A 19,848-nucleotide genomic window follows, 5' to 3' on the forward strand; every position below is an offset into this window, starting at 1 on the left:
GCCTGCAGCTTGGTTGGTCTCTAATTACTAATGTAATTAACAATGATGGCAGCATTAAGAGCCCTTTATGCTCAAGTATGATGCTGGAAAGCTCAGTAGGTCCCAGCCTCAAAAAGAATAATTCAAAATGACACTTAGAAATGATATTGTCTATCACTGCATTATTTAATTTGCACAACCCAAATCTGAGCAACACAGGAGCCGGTGGGAGTTTTCCTGCAGCCGCACTGAGAACAAGACCGTGCAGATCTATTATCTAGATATGGGCCTATTCCTGTAAATTCTCTGTTTACCTCTCCTGTTGTTATTTTTCAGAGCTCTCCCAGAGGTAGATCCTCAGCCCAAGTAGAAGCAATTCCCTTTTTAGAAGGCCAGGACTTTGTTTAGGAAACCTAATCTCCCTTGAAAACAGCCAGATTAGCTGCTAAATGATTCAGAAGGTATTTAAAGAAGATAAAATAAATCCCTGAACTACAGTCCAATCTAAACTCTTTTCTCTGGGTTTGTTTACTCACGTAAAACAAGAAAAATCACAACTTTCAGAACGCATACAAGCATTTCTAGCTTCCAGGATACAAGAGGAAGAAGACCCACCTTTCCCTCCTGGAGTTATCACCCTTGCAGCTGCTTCCCTTTTAGCTTTATAATTCTACCCAGATCATCCACATCCAAGACAAGGCATGTGGATGTTGCTTGTAACCTCTCGTACACTGGGACTGAAACAGCACCAGGAAAGGAAGAGGACACACCTTTCCCTAAGGCCATCACTATCACAGCTGTTTCCTTTCTGCTGTTACGTTACTACACAGACCATTCACACACACAGCAGGGGACCTCGGTTCTCTTTAAATGCCCTATCAGGGCCCAGAGGGGCCTAATTAAGACCTGATAACTCTTAATTGCCCCTGACCAGCCTCACCTGTGGCCTCTACCCACACCCTCTGCCCATGGACTCAGGAGCCCCATTTAAGCTTTGGCCTGAGGGTTCAGTCTTTGAGTAATGTTGTAGGTATAGGATATTGCAGGCTCTGGCTCAGCCACAGCTCTGCCTGGCTATAGACCTTGTTGATGTGGAGTCTGGCTCACATCTGGCCTTACTGCAGACCTGCCTCATCCCTGTGGACCTGTCCAGCTATTACTAGATGGTGTCTGACCATGGTTACCATCACCTAGACCACAGATTGACTTCTCAGCCTTGCTCCATCTTATTGCTGCAAACCCACCTGATGACCTGGATTATCAGCTGCTCCCAGCTGCTGTCCCTGGGCCTGCCCTGCTCACCTCGCTTGGGAATGTGGGACTGGACCCTGAGCGGTGAGGTGCCTGCCCTGCTGGTGTTGTTACTGTGTTCATCTTCCAGCTCCACAGAACAGCCAGCCCTTGCTACTCCATGACATGCCCATACCTTGGCTCATGGTGTACATCAATGAATTGACACTTAATCTGTTTCACTCTGTACTGAGGTGTACCTGTAGGTTGTTGCTATGTCAAGATTTTTGTGACACTGCTGATGCTTTCCATCCAATCTCTATAGCTGCCCATAATATGCCTAAAAAGAAAAAAAATTCGTGAAAGGTTCTAATGAGATGTTTGGGAGCAATGAAGGAGTAAAGGAAAAAGATATCCAGGCTAAATATGTTTAACCACAGCTGAGAATAACTGTACGTGCTAGAAACAGCACATTTAGAGCAAGGCAAATCTTGTCTGGAAGCTACAGTAAAACATATCAATGTAACAATGAGAGATGCTGTTATAGCATATTCATTACAGACAGCAGCCAGATTGCATTTTGACAGAGATGTAAATTGAAGTACAGACTTCTTTTAACATACAATTTCTTAGAAAAATGCATAGCCAAAGAAAGTAAACTTGTTGTAAATTCTATTTTTGAGATCATTGAGTCTAGGTAAGTGGGGAGCTTACAGTTACTACAATATCCTAATAGTTGGTGGAGAGTTACATGAAAAAAAATATCTTCAGACAGTTTCTAGTCTGTGGCATAAAAATCCCTGGTTGATATTAGGGAGCATCTTCAGACTAAGAGGCTCTTCAGCTGAACCAATCCCCAGAATTATAGGGGAAAACCTCATGCTATTTGACCACTGAAGTAATCAAAGTGTGCCTGATACTCAGTAGTGGAGCAAGGCATGAAAGTCTGCGCTGCAGCTGTGGTTGCAAGCAACTAGGTTTTCCAGGTGGTCCGTGCACAGGAATTATAATAATTTCAACATTAAAAATATTAATTCTAAGAAAATATCTGGACCAGAGTTATCTTTTCAGAATAAATCATCTGATGTTCGTAGTTACTTAGGCTTCTTACAATCTGTGGGGTGTAGCTACGTGCACTACAAGGCCTGATGCTGACAGGACATCTAGCGGCATGTACAAGTTACTGCCCAGACAAAGAATCCTACTAGAAAAACAGTTTGATTTTTATTTTTTTTTTCCATGCTTCCAGATATTTTCTGGTAGCACCCCAGGTGTTTTGGCTGACAGCGAGATTTTTGTGTTTATTTTATTACCTAAGAGTATAAAAAAAAAGGAGGAAATGAAATTCTGAGAGGTAACATACAGTAACATCTGAATCACTTCTGTACAAAGACGTGACATTCTACGTAATCTTGCTAATATAAAGGTTAAGACTATTGATTTTTCTCTGCCTTTTTACCCTCACTTGCATTTTACTACTCGCCTGGTCCAATCGAGTTGTTTATCTGGCTCTAGATGAAGAAACTTCCAAGAGCTGACAGCCCAGGACTCCCCACTGTTGAATTAAATTTATTTACATTGATAGCTTGCCATCACATAGCCTTTCAATTTTTTTTTGGCAATGTGTTAGCCTAAAAGCTATTCTAATTGCCACTGTTCATGTTCACTTTGCTTCTCGTGTTACTCTCAGTTTGAGCAACAAAGAAGTCACTGAAGCCAGGCCCAACCTGCTTGTCGTTTCATTTTTAAGTGGGACTACAGCTACAGTTTCAAACAGTTCAATAGCTACAAAACTATTCCAGTAAGGAAGCAGAAAGCCCTTTGTTTTGTTATATATTTTTTCGGTCACACTTGAAATTAACACTGTAGACCCAGCTTTAAACAGAAAGGCAGTTTTTCAGCTGTTTGGACTCTCTGATGCTCAGACATCTGCTCTCACCATAGCTCACAGGAAGAAGCTGAAACTTGCTGGCTGATCCACGGCTGAGCTGGAAGCAACACCACCACATCTCCCTCCGAACTCTACTGCGGTGCTGAGGGCTGAGGCGGGAAGAGCTGTGGCCTTCGTCCGGGACCAGAGCAGCTCTGTCGGGGCCTAACCCCAAACCAGGCCCTCGCCGAGCACCTCCCCACAAGATGGGGCGGGCTCAGGGGGTTCCCTTTGGGCAGTGTCCCCCTGCAAGAGGGAGCTGCCGCAGGGCCCCGGGCTGCCGCCATGGCCCTCACTGCGGGGCCCGGCCCAACGCGGGGGGCACCGTGGGAGACAGCCTCCGGGCGGGGGGAAGCCCAGAAGGGCCCTGGAGGGAGAGAAAAGGGCTAAGAAGCCACAAAACACCGGTGACAGGGGACAAATCCCGCTGGCGGGAGAGGAGCGACCGTGACAGGTCAGACCCGGCGCTGACAGGAGGGAGGGGCAGCCCCGCCCCGCCGCGGTCACGTGACCCCGCCACCGCCCCGTGACCCCGCCACCGCCCCTTGACCCCGGAAGTGGCGCGGGAAGAGGATGCTGATGCTGGAATAAACATGGCGGCCCGCGGCGCTGGGGCTGGGCTGTCGGCGGCCACGATCGTGCTGGGTTTGGCGCTGCTCTGGGCGGGCCCGGCTGGCGCCCGCGTCCATCACCTCACCCTCAAAGTAAGGTCTGCGCTGCCCCCGTCCCTGTAGGCTTGGTCCCGGCCGCGCTGGGCTCCCCCCGGGCCGGCTGAGGGGAGCGGCGAGGCGGCCTGGGCCTACCCGCGGGCCGGGGCGCTTCTCTCTTCCCCGCGCCTCCAGCCTCGTCCCGCTGCCTCCCCCTGGCCCTTCTCCCTTTTCGCTACTTTCTGGTCTCTTCCCCTGTGCCTCAGCCTGCCCGGGCCCGGCTGTGTTCTGTTTTTCCCGTTATTTTTCTCTGCATTATTCCCTTAGCCCTATCCCTGGCTGCCTGCTAGGCGTGGGAAAAACGCCTGAAGGGGCCTCAGAAGTGGAGCGGTTTGAAGGTGCAAATGCTTCACATCCTGTTAAAAGCGAGAAGGAAAGCTGTGTGTGATGAGAGAAGGCTGAACACGGGATGTGTCTGAAAGGGGTTTGGGGGTTGTTTTTGCTTTTAATCTGTGCTCTGCAGCAGTTTTCCTGTCCTAATCACTGGTTGCTTGAGTCTGAAAGACTGTGTGGCTGTCTTATTAGCCTTTTGGGTGTAGTTTCTTTGCACAAATAAGCAGTTAGTAGACGCAGGAGATATTGATGCTGACATCTCTTTAATTTAGTTTAATAGACTTCTGGTTGTGCTTTGAAAGAGTGTTGTGTTGTCCTGTGCCTGTATTTGAAGAAAACTAGTTATTTGAGGTTGTTGATAGGAAGTGGTGCAGATTGTGGCGAAGAGCAGTACTCTGGACCTGCAGATATCTGGTGTTTTAAATGAAGAGCTGCACAGTTGTTATGTGATAGAGGAATTCTGCATTTGGGGTGATGCTTTTTAAGGGCTTCTGTATTGTTCATGAAATACTCTGTAAATTGAAATCGTCATAATGAGGTTGTTAATTTTGTTCTTGCTGTCAACAACTGGCAGTGTTTTCTCAATAGAAACATTAAAAGAATTAATAAAAGTGGTACATCACTAGGACCGGCATTACTCTATTCTTGTACCAGTTTAGGGAGAGCACCAAAACTTTGCAGGAGCTCCCCTTCGGCCTTTGGGATATGGTGAATGCCAGGGGGACATTCATAAGGGACGTTCCCTTATTTGTAGGGAACTCTCCAGGCTATGTGGTTGTCTAAGATGCTACCACATGAATATTTTTCTGCTTCAGGAAAAGTGAAGTTTTCTCTGAAGCAATAAATTAGGAAGTTTGTGCTGGTTACACTATTGTTTTGAGGAATTTGTGACCAACAGTTGAGTGCTGGAAGAATTTCTCCTGGGTTGATAATTCCCCCTTACATAGAAAACGTTCAAGCTAGCCCCAAGCACACATTCTCAGCAGCAAACATTATGGCTTCTAGTTCCTATTAGGGTGTCTCTTAACTGCCTGGCTCAATTACTAAACCGTGTTTGCTGATTTTTACGATCAAAGTGAGGTATGGTTTTAGTTTTGTAGGTATTCTGTGTGAGTTGCAACACCTGACCGACCAAGCACTGCGGAAAGTAGAAGTGTGTTAATGCCTTTGTCCACCTCCTGCATAAATATGAGCTTTATTGTTAGAGCACAATCTCTTCCTTTCTACTTTATCCGACGTTTTACAGCGTTTATGTAAACATCAGGCTGCAACAACTGTACCCTTTCACAGTAAAATCTCCCTGCTAGCGTTATTGCCATTGGCTCCTCATTTGTAAGTGTGCTTTGACCATGTGCCAAGCTAAAGGCCACAGCTTTGTGTGAGTGTTTGATATTAGGTTTCCTCAAACAAGCTGTTATTGCTTAAGTTAGAATAGCCTCATTCTTGTATCTTTGTAATGAGCATGCTAAGGTGAAGCTTTTTTGTCGTCAAAGGAGCAAACCGCAGTCTGAGTGGTTTCCTGTTCTGAAAATAACTTATTTTCTCTTTATAAAAGCATACAAAATGATTTATTTCTTAGGATTTAGAAAAATTATTTGTTTAAATCTTGCTATTAGACTAACTTTGTCAAAGGAGACTCTCTTCCTTAATAGCAATTGTTATCAGCTTCATTAGTTTAATGAGCTATGTTTAAAAACAAAACAAAACCTCTACAAAAATTGAAGTTGTAGAGGACTGGCAACAATTTTCAGAGATTTCCAGAAGTAGCTGGTAGTTAAAATGCTTCTTTTGACCTAAAAAAAGATATATTTTTTTTTTTTTGTTTTAACAGTTGAATGCTATGATATTGAAACCTTATCTTTTGCATAATGCAATGGCAAACTGTCTCGGAGAATGAGGAAGTTAGTTTAATGCTAGCAAGTAGCCAAATTTGCCAGTTTCTAGTTATTTATCAAGAGGAACCATCCAACTGACAATGCTGTGTAGCAGCTGTGGTGTTAGTTTCTGATTAAAGTGAGTTATCTTTGCAATTAACTGGCTTCCAAAAGGGAAGTAAGGTCTCTCCTATTTTATGATCTTGTCAAGATTGCAGTTTCGTGTTAAATTATTATTTGGAAGATGCTATTTTTCAGTGGTTGTTTGTAAATGCTTGTGGCCTTTAATGTTGGTAGGTATCGGGCTTTGATTGCTCAAGTTGAAAATACCTTTCACAATAATTCGTTTAGTCTTACACAAATTATAAGTATTGCTATTAGTCTTGCACAAATAATAAAATTCCTTCCATGTAAGATTAAGCGCACTCTGGTGAAGCTTTCACTGTACTGTGAGTGTGATTCCAATTAGATTTGGGGTAAAATATTAGAGAATGTTTTTCTGCCCATTCTGGGCTACAGGATCTTGGATCCCACTTTTCCTGTAACCTTATGCAAATGTTGCAGGATCAATTTTTATCCTAAAGGAGTGGAAGAAGTGGGGAAGTCTTTTTATGGAAATAAGCTGAGAACTTACTGTATTGGTTTGACTGCAACCTGTTAGTGATGAATCTCAGATCATCCCTTCTCAAAGGGGGAGGCTTGACTGTTAAAGTGCATCCTCCATAAATTAAAATAATGTGTATGTTAATGATTCAGGTGCTTAAGTATTCACTTATTCACACCTTTGTTTTAAACTTACAATCGAATATCTCTGAAGTCAGCAGTTGAGTGATAAATAAAAGCCGGATTCTTCCAATCAGTTAAAGCTCCTGTGAGAGGTGAGACAATTATTAGTAAGCCAGTATCTTTAAGCTGTTGATATGTGGAGCAGTAGATGCTCTTGGAGGACGTGCTGTTGCTTGGTGGCAACTAGTGACAGTGTGTGTGGGATCATGTAAAGCTGATGGATTTGTGAACTAAATCTGTAAACTCTAAGCACTCAAAGCTGAGATAAAACCAGGGAGGAAAGTGCGTGTGCTGTATATTAATTATCTTTTGGTGGTGGGGAGCACAGTGGTGAACCAGCAAAGTAAATAAACTCAAATTGAACTGAATAGCTTTTGCAAGTACTCTGGACTGAGCAGCTGTCTGTAGTCATGTTTACAAGGTGTAAAACACCTTGTGGCTGGATAGCACCGTATCCCCCCTCATATTCCCCTCTACCTAATCACCCAGACTTATCTGTCCAGATGTGATTAAATATGCCTGATGTGCTATGTAAAGAGCTAGTATTAATCTTCTATTCTGACTGGGAAATTATATTGAAAGCAGTGTTAAATGGACCAGATGGGCTGTTGTTTCAAGCACATTAAGTGACCTAGAACCTGGAGACAGCACAGCTATAATACTCTGTTGAACAAAGCATCTGCTGTGAGCTATGTGTCACTAACTTTTTTTCCCCTTTTGAGCATTAAGGGAACCATCTGCTTATTTGCCAGGTTAACTTGATTCTATTAGGGTGATCTTATTACACCTAGATTACAGGTTAGCTGTGTCAGGTTTAGTGCTCTGCTATTACAGTGAGTGATGTTTATGCGTCAGGAATGTTTTATGCAGAGATGTCAAAATTAATAGTAGGGGCAAAGGAAGAGAGAGAACTTAACTGTACTTCCAAAGTTCTTAGCTCTGTCTTTCAATACCTTGTCCAGAACAGTTTGTTTGCCTTTAGCAGCTGACTTCTCTGCTGAGGGTATTCTGCAATCTGATTATCTTTTCCTAGAAGAATGAGGAAAAAGCAGTTTTCTTATTTTTAGTGACATCTTGTAAAAGTGCTTTAAAACACACTTTAAACTTGCTTTTTAATTTTTTTTTCTCTGTTTCTGCTTTTGTTGCAATTAATGATTCTGTAGAATTGAGGGTTCAGCTCCATACCTATTTACTGATTTATGAATGCAAAATGACCTTTCCTCATCTGATGTGGCAGCTGTGTGTAATGTTTACTGCTTTTCCTAGGTCCTTCATGATCTTAGTTAAAAAAAGAAACAAACAAGCCTCACTGTACTTGAACCTTTATCAGCTGAGCAAGGTGTGGAAAGGGATCAATTTCTACTGTTTCATCACCAGACTGAGAGGGAGTCAATTATTCTGTGGCTAAACTGGGAGAAAAAGAAGGGATTGGAATTTTCATTTTGGAGAAACTAACCCTAGTGATTACTAGCGAAAACTATCAATTCTCTTTGAACCCATGTACCTATTTTTTGGTATTTATCCTACTGTACCTATTTTTTGGTATTTATCCTACTTAAAGACACAAGCCTTGCTAAAGATTGTTTGGAGTAATGGGGCTGCATAAGAAATTTTCTCATCTACCCATACATGTAGTTTTGCAGTGTGTTAGGTGTTTGACTGTCCAAACATTGACTCTTCCTAACAGAAGACCTGATGGGATGACAATACATTGTGATACTTTTTAAACTGTTTGCCAAAACCCAGCTCTGTTAAGGAAGATCACTATAGTCAACTAATTCCTCTTCAGTCTATTGAAATGACAGTAGTGTTCAAACAATAGTTGTCTTGATTAATCAGTGATGTGAGATATTAAACTTTCTCCAGACTTTTTTCTTGTACATACCACAGTAGTATAGCCAGGTAATTAGCAAAGACACACTTATTTGAAGTTCTTGCTGTTCAGGTTATTGGAAAAGTTGGTTGATCCCAGTGAAATAATTGGTTGTATCTGAAGGTATCCTGAAGAAATTTGCACTTGGTAAGATCAGATAGATATTTCACATGAATACTTAATTATTAAGTGTCAATCTGTGTCACCCTGCTTTCTCTTTGACCGCTGCTGCACATGGCTGTGTATGTGATTTGTGAACTTACTTTCCTTTCTTACAGGATGATGTGAGGCAGAAAGTGCACCTGAACACCTTTGGCTTCTTCAAGAATGGTTTCATGAAAGTCAATGTCAGCAACCTTTCGTTGAAGCCACCTGTGGGCTCTGATGACAAGAGCAGCTTGTCAGTAAGTTACTTTGAGTCCAATGACTGTATTAAGCTTCCTGTGAACTGCCCTTGCACTGGATGCCTTAATTTGTTTGAGGTGTCAGATCCTAACTGCCGGTGCTGTTGGCTGTGCTCCCTGCTCTGAGCTGTTTATGAGGATATGTATATTGTGAGATTTATCCGTGAGCACTATCCATTCTGCTTTAAGGATAAACTTTAACTTGTCAGATTCTCTACTGAACTTGGTGCACACATCTATAATCTATAACCTATATTGAACATAGGTTTCCTAAGCAGTCCTCTGATGTGAGATTTTGACATTGTTGTCCTGCTGCATTACAATACACCTTGTAATCATTATATCAGTAGGTTTCCAGAACAGTAACTGTCTTATTTTTAGAGGACTATATCATTACTTGTTATACAATATTTTATATTAGTGATTTCAATAGAGAGACTGAAATACTAGGGTAGAAAACAGACCCGTGTTCTCACTCTTCTGCACAGTTCAACCTCTTTGTTACTGAAAGTATTAAATGTTTTCCTTGAACAAAACCGTCTGGAAAAATACGGAAATAAGTTAAAAGGTTCAGGGACGGAAGGTACTCTAGATTAGTTTGGGTTTCAATCAGTATGTATTTTATTCTTGGTAGATATGGATGAAAGAGCAAGTTTATTATGTTTGAATGTTTTTGTTTTCCTGTCTAATTGGGTAATGGGGAAAAATACCTGGATTCTGCCTTAAACATAAGTTAATTTATTTAGAGAGCAGTGTCTTTGACTTTCAGAGGTGGTTTGGCTTCTGATACTAGGGGAACCTGAGCTGTTTTAATTTGACAGATTCTTCTCAATTGTCTCATAGGTGGGGTTCAGTTTGGATCGAACAAGGAATGATGGGTTCTCCACTTACCTGGTAAGACTAAGACATGTGAACTTGGTTTTCTAAGCTGGAGACATCTTGTAGTCTACCTCATTCCAGAAACAGTTGGAAGAAATAAAATAAAAAAAAAAAGGGCGGGGGAGGAGGCTTTGGTCCATGGGCAGCTTGTTAAGGATAATTCAATTTTACAACTTGCTGGACTAAGGATAGTAACCTCTACCTGGGGGAGAATGTGTCCCATTTCTTATAAATAGGAGGGCGTTTCAGAGGTGTTTTGTTTGTATCACCAGGATGAAGAAGCGGATTACTGTATCTTGAAAAGGAAACCAGAGCAAGATCTCTCCATTGTAATCTTACTTCTGGACTTAAATACTGAAGTGTAAGTAAATAGTGAAATAGTGTGCACTACACTTTAAAATTATTCCTCTGGTTGAAGCTAATGTAGCACTTGTGGAATTTCTTTAAGGTCTTGGAAAGCTGCTGTGCATGTAGTTTATTTTTTAATGGTTTTCTTGAGAGCTGAGGGGAGATGAGAGTGAAAGAAAAAATCTGCAGTATAAAAATGGCCGAATCCCTTGCTGGAGGGACAAGGGGACATAGGGCAAAAAAATCATATCTTAATTGTGCTGAAGGTGTGAACTTGAAGTCTTGGGTCACTTCTGCAGCACTTGCCCTGAATATGACATTTTATTGTTTGTCTTGAATTATCTATTTCGTGGAAGTACCTTCGAGGCTGTGTTGTTATCTTTTGCAAGAACAAGTGTAACTGTTTCACACAGTTATCAGTTCAATGCTGAGCTGCTTTAAGTCATGATCTGGTGCTTGCATGTTCTCTGTGGTAAAAAACAAGTCAAGACAAGTTGATTTTCTTTTATTGGGTATATGTAGGTGATGACAGCCTCTTTATGAATGTTGATTTGCTTTCATTTTGTATAAAAACTCTTTCTTTATTTAGTGTGAAAGTACGGTTCTCTGCGGAAGCTGCCTCTTTGTTACCTAAAATTTCATTCCTGTCTGAGGAAAACATTACTGCCTTAAGTACCAAGCCGCTAAAAACGTCTGAACAGAGCAGTGATTCCGGTAAAAGTCCTGCAAAGACCAACCAAAATACGGACAGCAGAGGTAAGCCTGCTAAACCAGACCTATATGTGCTCTCACTGCTAGTTCCTCATTGATGTGCATCCAGCAGTGTGTTGTGGTCACATCCTGGGGTCCCCTTGGGCTAGAACTTCATGCACAGTCTTGCGTCAACCTGTGCATAGAAGCGATCTTCTGGGCTGGAGTCTCTCCTGCTCAGTGATTTCTGTTCTATTGGTCCAGCAGAGATGTAACGTGACTGGAGACCTACAGTACCTGTGAGGAGGGGTTGAGGTACTCGCTTGTCTTTGTCTGGCAAAAAGAAGGCTAAGGGGGAATCTGGAAGCCACCAACAACTAGTTGAAGGAAGGGTAGAAAAACAGTAATGCCAAGCTATTTTTAGTAATGGCACACAGTGCAACCTGTGGCTGTTCCCCTTTATTAAGTCTTGGGTGCCTCAGATTGAATGGTAGGAGGGAAAAGACGACTTTCCTAGCTGGGTATTACAACACTGTAGCAGATCATATGTGGAAGTTGTAGATCCCCCATCCTTTGAGGTTTTAAACAATTGACTAAAATCCAGAGTCAGTGTGAGATACTATTGACACTAGGCATGCTTTGAGTCAGAAGTTGGATTAAAAACCTCCACAGGTCTTTTCCAGTCAACATTTCTATTCTTCTATGATCTTCTTTATCTAAAGAGTTGAAATCTATTCTGTCACTTAGAAGCTATGGGGATGAAGAAGTAACTGTACCATTGACCTTTCTTGGAGGCACAAGTCTTCATCTGGCTTTCAGACCAGCAGACAAAACTCGATAATCCCATCAGAGCTGAGATTAGCTCTAAACAGTTCATGTTATCTCTTCCTGGAAGAGTTTAGAAGTGTAGCAATCTGATCTGAAGTAGTCTGAGTCTGTCTCTCCGTGTCATGTTTATAAGCTTTGGTATAGGTGAAAATTGCGCAGAGCTGTTCTAACAAGTCAAGAACTAAAGCTGGATGGCACTGAAGATTGATCTGACAGCTCTAGTTGTGATTTTTCTTGCATTAAAAAGTGTAGCATGCACATGGACAGCACACTGATGTGTGGAAGCCAAAAGCAAAGCTTAACTCTTGAACTTCTGCTTCTTGGCAGGTCACCTGGGCTTTTGTTTCTTTTTTTGTTGTTGTTCTGTTTGGGTTTTTTCTAGGGCTTTGCTTAGTAAAAAGCTGAGAACTTTTTCCTTCCCCACGCCTAATTAGGACGTCCATATATTTGCTAGGCCATGTATTAATGTCTACATTAAGATTATTCAGTGAAATTAACAGTACTCGGTGATATCATTAAAAGTTGTAGCTGTAGACTGTAGCTGGTGTAGGTCATCTGCCAACTGCATCCCTATAATTGGAGGGGTTGGGAAGACTTCTTGGGTAGGCTTTTGTAGAAGGTGTAATAGTGGAGGAGCCTGTCCTGGCATTTGAGGATGTATCTAGAATGAATGCTGTTTGTGGGAAGAGTCCTGGGAGAGTAAGGAGAGACTGGAAAAGAATCTCTGTTAATGATTATCTAGGAAACTGCCACGCAGACAAGTACAGGAAGATTTGAGTAAGGTATTGGCAGTGTGTAAAAGGTGGTAGTCTGAGGATGTCTAAATGCAAACACTCTAAATGTACTATTAATACTTTTATCTCTAGATGAGAAGTCCAAACGAAGTACAACATCTTCACAGGTAAGAAACTATCTGCTGTTCTCTTTCAGAAAGAATCTGGGGGAATATTCCAGTATAAGCATAGCCAGAAAGTGGAGAGTGTTATTTTTCTGTTGCTTTCAGCCTCCACTCTAAATATACAGAATGCTGTTTGGATTGCCCGGCTGATGCAGCCAAATGTGGTAGTTACTTGCTTAAAAAAATCTAAAAGTATCTTTTCCTTTTCCCAGAGCATGGTAGAACAAGAACATCCTGTTCACAATGACAGAGGAACTTTTTCATTTCAGGTAAGTTGTCTGTCAGTGTCTAGTGTGTGCTGACAGTTCCTTCACTATATGACTTTGTGAAAAGTAAAAGTCTGGTATAGATGCCTCTCATGCTCAGGAAGTTTTTTGAGTGGACTCTTGTTAAGAATAAGTGCTGGAAGTCTCTTCATAAAGTGTGAGGGTTGTTTTAAACTCTTTGGTATGATGCAGTTGTAAATATCTTAGTCTGTGCGGCTCAGCATATTAAAGTTTACTGTGGTGCAACTAGTGCATGCAGATTTCTAACAACAGATAGTTGGGACCTGACTGACTCACTTAAGAGGAAGATATTTTGCATGAAACCAGATTAGCGCTTTGTTTCAGCACCCTGGTTCACTTGTGATTGTTGGTTACTGTAGAACAAAGACATTTTAAATTCTGTTATGTGACACAAATATTGCTTCCATAGCTATCACAATGTATATAGTTGGAGGAGGAACAGAATAGATGCCTATGCTTTAGGGCATGTAAGAGCAAAATGTTACACTTCACCATGTTAAATATACACCTCTTGTTATCTTTTCGCTGGTGAAGTAAGTTAACACTGGTACTGAAAGGTCTTCGATAAAGGTCTTGGATTACCAGAGTGCACAGTCATAAATAGGTGCAATGATTCTGCATCTGGAGTTCTGTTGAAACTTGGAGATATGCTGGTATCCTCAGAACAGTGTGCTTGCTGAAAGGAACCAGCTGACCCTAAATGACTGACTCTCTTCATGCTTCAGTAGAGATGTCTTCTTACCAGGGCAACCTTGTTGTGAATGAGAAGAATGCTGACTTTCCTACTTCTTATTTTCAGTTTTTCTTCAACATCAGCTCTGATAACCAAGAAGGTCTCTACAGCCTATATTTCCATAAATGTTTTGGCAATGGTGGGCCGACTAATGATCAGCAGCTATTTAGTCTTGATGTGAGTATAGCTTCTAAAGTATAATTAACTCATTCACTTAGATTGAAATACACAGCTTTCAATGCCAGCTTGTATACCAAGCACGTGCTGTACATGAGTGTATATATGGGGTGGGAAGTGATTCAGAGTTGAGCATTTAATCTCTGTGGTGGAATTTCTGAAGGAAGCAACTACAGTAAGAAGAATTAAAATACTGGGTTTGGAGAAATGTCTGGAAATCTGAAGACTGCGTGTGGGCTGGGTTCAGTCTACAAAGTTGTGACTACATGCTGTAATGGGATGGGAGCTAAAACAGCTGTTTGTGTTTTGCTGGTCTCAAAAATCACTTTTTTTTCTTTACGCAATTACAGATATTAAGGCTGTTGCCACAATCTAAATTGTTGGTATTTGTGAATTCAGTGTTTTTGCTTTTTCTGGCATAATTAAAGATGTGTTTTTACAGTTAGATGCACATCTTAAAGGCAATATGTTATAGTAAATGTCTTGTCCCTTTTAACATCCAAGGGTTTGGTCCTGTGTTCCTTTGCGCCAGAGTGCATTATCAGAGCTCAGGCTTCCCCTTTTTTCTCTTTCCTGTGCTCGTGCTGGCATCCACGATGGTCTGTAGTGAGCTATTCTGTAACGATACCCTCATGGACTGAGGTAGTTCTCAGCCAGATCAAACCCCTGAACTGCTTTTTACATGGTTGTGCTGACGCTACTGCAAAGGAAAGGAGAGGGAACATGTAGGTGATAAAAACTAGCAGCAACTTAACTCAGCCTCAACTACTTTAAATCATCCTCTGAAGTTGTATGTTTAGAAGACTAAGTTTTTTAGTTGCTGTTTGTTTGATCCACTGAAGAAATTGGAAAGGGAAGACAACCTGGATAACTAATCTGCTTGGTTCTACTTAAAGATGCAGGACAATTTCACTACTGCAAACGAGTCCTGATGCATTATTTTAATGAAGTCCTAGCACATATAGCCAAGCCATTAAAGGGCATAAGTAGGACATTAAATAAAAATTCTGTTTCCTCAGTCACAGGGTAATAGACTTGCAGGAGAGTTCTTCCTTTTTCTTGACAGGTGAAGAAATCCACTGTAGTAAACCTAAGAGTGAAGGTTTTTTAGCTCTGTATGACTCTCTCCACAGCTAAAATTGGGACTATGCTCGTTTATGCAAGGTTGTAGATATTGTTTCTGAATCAAACATGGGCAAACTCTGAAGTTTGGTATAGAGAACAACTATTCTTTGGGAAAATTATTTTGCCTTTCTGAATTATGTTGCATAACTGAAGCACTGGAAGGAACCTCTGTCCTTTTCTGCTTTTCAATGAAATTATTGTTGTGGGTGTAATTTTGTGAAATGTTGTGAGGTTCTTGAGGATGAAAAGCTGCTTTTACTTTTTTTTTCTTAAAGGGTCTCATAACAGTCACTGCTCTAGAAAAGCTAATTTTAAATGAGCAAATTTGATTGTGAACTGTAATTGTTAACTTAATGCTTTAATAAAATGTTTTCTCAACTGTACACATAACACACCTTTAATATTCAGATAGAAATTACGGAAAAGAATCCTGAAAGCTACCTTTCAGCGGGTGAGATCCCACTGCCAAAACTTTACATTTCCATGGCTATCTTCTTTTTCCTGTCTGGGACTGTATGGATCCACGTACTTCGTAAACGTAGGTAAGTGGACCGGTTTGGTGTCAGTGACAAGTATGGGTCTACCTTGTTTGATTTTTATTTTTTTTATTCCTCTTCTCATAATGCCCAATTCACAGTCAGATTTAATCACTTAAAACTCCAAATCAGTTCAATATTCTATGCCTGATACATACAGTTTATAGTTGAGAATAGCTCCTTCTGTCAATATCATTGTTGCAGACTAGTGTTCTAAAGTTATCAAGTCTTACATCAAGAAATGAGTCATGCAGTCTACATATTACAATATATTGTGGCAACAAATAAACAGGAAACTTCTGCAGTTGATGGCAGAAAGGTGAATGCTATGTGAAAATAAACAACAAGAAAAACTTGACCAAATTTTTTCATATGGGCAATATCAGCTTATGGCAGTGGAGAGTCATAAATGTTTTGATTATAGTTGAAAGTGGTAGGAATTCCTAATTGAAAATCTTGCTTCTTAATAGTTAAAGCATAGCAACAGAAGCCAGGAGCACCTATGGTTCCATTTTGGCTTTACCTCTGACTTAATCTGAAATTCATTTGGTGATCAGATTATGTGGTAGTCTGGAGTTCACTTGGTGTGGTATAGTGACTTGGGAACTTAGGTTGGAGTAATGCATGTTTGAATTATGTTTAGCAAATTTTCTAACAGTTAGGATCTATATAGGCAAGATGTTCCCATGAATTAGTATTTTTAATTAGCCCAAGTATTAAAAAACAGAGTTGCAGAACATGTAGTTGAAATGATGTTCAGGATGTTGCAGAAACTTGGACTGTGGTGTTAAAGGGAATCCTTTTACACTAATAGCCAGCTCAGCCTGGGAGTTACCCTTTGATGTTTATAGGTTTTAAAGAAATACCCTTGGAACCTGAAATTTTTACCGCTGGCTTTTAATTGATGCTCTTCCTTCTTTTTTTCTTCCAAGAAATGATGTCTTTAAGATTCACTGGCTAATGGCAGCCCTCCCTTTCACAAAATCTCTCTCCTTAGTCTTCCATGCGGTATGTATAACTTCTCTACTTTGTGTTCAGCTGGGAAGTAGAAACATGGAACCCAGGGCATGCTGTTAGAGAAATCTGCTTTGAGGAGGGAGAATGGGAGGGAGAGAGAGTGTTGAAGCATTGGAACTGAACTGCAGCTGTTCGGAAGTGATTCGCTTTTAAGGTCCCTACCAACCTAAACCATTCTATGAATGTTTGTAAAATTCAGGGCTGTTACTTCATCTGAAGTATTATGGTGTACCGTAACAGATCTAACACTATAAGCTTTGACACTTGTAATACATAAAGTCTCTATTGAATTGTGTTGATGTTGCCTGTCCATTGAAAAGATCTCATAAATAAAGGTAATAACAAGCATTTAATCCTTCAGTGTTTGTGCCAGCCACAATCTTCACCTTCACAGTAGTGTAACTGCTACAAATATTTTTGGAGTCTAATGATTTGAACCTGCTTTCTAGTGAAAGTGACACTAGAAGCCTCTAGTCACCTAATGCAACTGAACTTGAACAATGAATGAATAAATAGGTTACAAATGCAGTTGTTTAACTATAGTTAGGTGTGGGAGCTGTGTAGGAAGGATGTAGATTGTATAAGTTATATTCCCTAACACTTAGGAAATACAGCAAATGGAAATGACCTCATTGTTGCTAAACAAAACTAGAAGATGTTGGGAGGAAAAATTCTCTGAGATGTAACAGAGCTGCGTTTGTACACGCTGATTGGAAAATGAAACTTGAAGTGGCTGTCAAGCAGACCTGTCTTATAGACATGGGCGGGAGCTGGTGAGCAGTTTGTAAAGTAACATACTGTGTTTTCTGCTTCCAGATCGACTATCACTACATTTCTTCTCAGGGATTTCCTATTGAAGGCTGGGCTGTTGTTTATTACATCACTCACCTGTAAGTGTGTCAGAAGATTGATGTGATAGATTCAGACAATGAAACTGAGTTCCCTGTGGGGCTGCCCCCCTCCCGAGCGAACTGGAAAATTGCTGATTCTTTGGTACTACGTTCTGAGTGACAAGACAACAATCAGCCCTGTGTGAAGGGGAAAGCTGTACTTGTAAGGGCAGCTGCAGAGAATTGATACTTATGTGGGTGGAGGAGTAAAAGGATAAGAAATGCTTTGCTTTTTTGTTCATACTAATATTCAAGTATCTAATTTGCTCTTGGTGTGAATGGTAAGAGGGTACAGCTGCCAGTGTTTTCTCCTGTTCACAATGGTGAATGGATGACTCCCCCAGGAAAATATTGCATATATTGACAATTGTGAATGAAGCATAATATTGCTATGTCATACACAGTTGTAAGCAAGTACATCTGCTTCACTGTTGTGGGATGAGCACTTGCCAATATTATGAATAGCAGGGCATTTGTTTGGGTTTGTGGCTTTACTCTCTGTAGGAGAGAACCTGGGCCGAAGTAGTAGTGTGATAAAATAAAGTCTCTCTCTGCAGTATCTTTTTCTGTTTCAGACTGAAGGGTGCTCTTCTGTTCATCACTATCGCCCTTATTGGCACAGGCTGGGCTTTCATTAAACACATCCTGTCAGATAAAGACAAAAAAATTTTCATGATTGTCATCCCACTTCAGGTGAGGACTGAGCTGTGTCAATACTTAACTGTCATGTGGGAGAGCTACTTGTGGGAACTGTAAAATGCTGTGAATCTTTTACAGAATACTGCTTGTATAAGCCTATTGGTTACAATTTCAGTTGAGTGGGAATTTCCTGGGCCAGAAGTTGATAATTCTGTGATTCTGTGATTCTGTGAAGTTACTTCTGTAATTTTCCCTACTTTTTTCCTTGTGTTGAGTGTGAGATAATAAGTTGTTCACTTGCTGATGCTATTTGATTAGTAGCTGTAAGGTAGGTATATTCATGCTGGGGCAAAACTTGGGCTGTAAAACAATACTAAATGACTAAGCAGAGAAATTAAATCAAACCAGGACAGTTTTCACTTCTGAAACGCTTGCTGAATGGGCTTAAGAAAAACAGAAAACTAAGACTTGAAGGTCTGTTGGGTCTGAGGGAAACTTTCCCAGTGTGTTCAAAGTGATCAGTGCTTGTCTCCTACTCCAGGAACTGAAGTAAATAGGAGAGCTGTGCTTTTATTTGTTGTAGATAGAACAGCTTTTCTGCCTTTCCAGATGGAATCCCCTACATAGCTGCAAAATGAGAAGTATAGAATTGGTGTTTGAGGCTCTTACACAAAGCATGGTCAATGACCAGTTTGAATTACTGGCTTAAATTAGAATGATACATTTACACACAGATAGCTAACAGTCTATGCAGAGTCCTGTTTCTGTATATTTATAAATAGATTTTGCTGGTTTTTATCTCTGCAGTAGATTCAGTGTGGTATATAGCAAAAAGGACTACTTTCTGAATGTCAGCAGAAATAAGTTCTAATCAGTTTTATTTCTGTAAATCCTGTGAAGATGCTGCTGAATGTGTGACATTCTTGACATAGAGCTGTAGAAGAATTATTGGTGTTACTGAATGGTCTCTTCCTGCAATTGTGGGACAGCTTTTACTGACAGCCCACATCTAGTGTCGTCTTGGAAAGCTTCTGAAACCATTAAGCACGTTTTGTCCTGTAGGTACTGGCAAATGTGGCATACATTATCATAGAGTCAACAGAAGAGGGGACAACTGAATACGGGCTGTGGAAAGAAATTCTCTTCCTGGTAGACTTGCTATGTTGTGGAGCCATCCTATTTCCAGTGGTATGGTGAGTCACTGTATGTGTTGTGTGAATTCTGAGCCCTGATGGCTTGAGCTGTTCATGAACTAATGACTGACTGATAGTTAGAGCTAAAGATATTGCCGAAGCAAAAAAGTCAGTCCTTTGGAGTCAAGTGTTCCATTAACTTTTTTTTTTTTTAAAACTGTATAGTCTTAACACTTCAGTCTTGTGTTGTAGAAGATATTTGTTTTGGGGATATTAAAGTGGGGATAAGGTAAGGTGGGTGGTGATTTAAGTGTGGCCAGCACAGTACAGACAGAGGTGGTTTTGAAACCTGGAATTCAGCAGAAGTGCTGGCTCTCTTAGATTGAGAAATGGGATTTTGCTTTACTGACTGGGGTTGGAAACCAGGCTGTTAAATTCTAAAATAGTGCTGTCTAAGATCAGTGCTGCCTTCAAGCGGAGTAGCTGCATTTTTACTTGACTGTTTAGAGGAAATAATCCCACAGGGAGCATTTCCCTGCCCTTCCTTCCACT

General features: G+C 40.9%; 1 protein-coding gene across 1 annotated transcript in view; it reads left to right on the forward strand.

Annotated features, from left to right (window-relative positions):
- Positions 1 to 3,732: 3,732 nt before the first annotated feature.
- GPR107 (G protein-coupled receptor 107) overlaps positions 3,733 to 19,848 on the forward strand; it is a gene marked incomplete at its 5' end in the record, with an annotated part of 34,673 nt that continues 18,557 nt past the window's right edge. Inside the window, 13 exons of the mRNA XM_082492511.1 lie at positions 3,733 to 3,843; positions 8,991 to 9,116; positions 9,960 to 10,010; positions 10,268 to 10,356; positions 10,933 to 11,099; positions 12,728 to 12,762; positions 12,972 to 13,028; positions 13,846 to 13,956; positions 15,490 to 15,623; positions 16,550 to 16,625; positions 17,451 to 17,524; positions 18,100 to 18,217; positions 19,226 to 19,356. Of these exons, the coding sequence (XP_082348637.1) occupies positions 3,733 to 3,843; positions 8,991 to 9,116; positions 9,960 to 10,010; positions 10,268 to 10,356; positions 10,933 to 11,099; positions 12,728 to 12,762; positions 12,972 to 13,028; positions 13,846 to 13,956; positions 15,490 to 15,623; positions 16,550 to 16,625; positions 17,451 to 17,524; positions 18,100 to 18,217; positions 19,226 to 19,356 (1,280 nt within the window). The remainder of the gene's footprint in view (positions 3,844 to 8,990; positions 9,117 to 9,959; positions 10,011 to 10,267; positions 10,357 to 10,932; positions 11,100 to 12,727; positions 12,763 to 12,971; positions 13,029 to 13,845; positions 13,957 to 15,489; positions 15,624 to 16,549; positions 16,626 to 17,450; positions 17,525 to 18,099; positions 18,218 to 19,225; positions 19,357 to 19,848) is intronic.

The sequence above is a fragment of the Vanellus vanellus genome, assembly GCF_965231255.1.
Source record: "Vanellus vanellus genome assembly, chromosome: 18".
NCBI lineage: Eukaryota > Metazoa > Chordata > Aves > Charadriiformes > Charadriidae > Vanellus > Vanellus vanellus.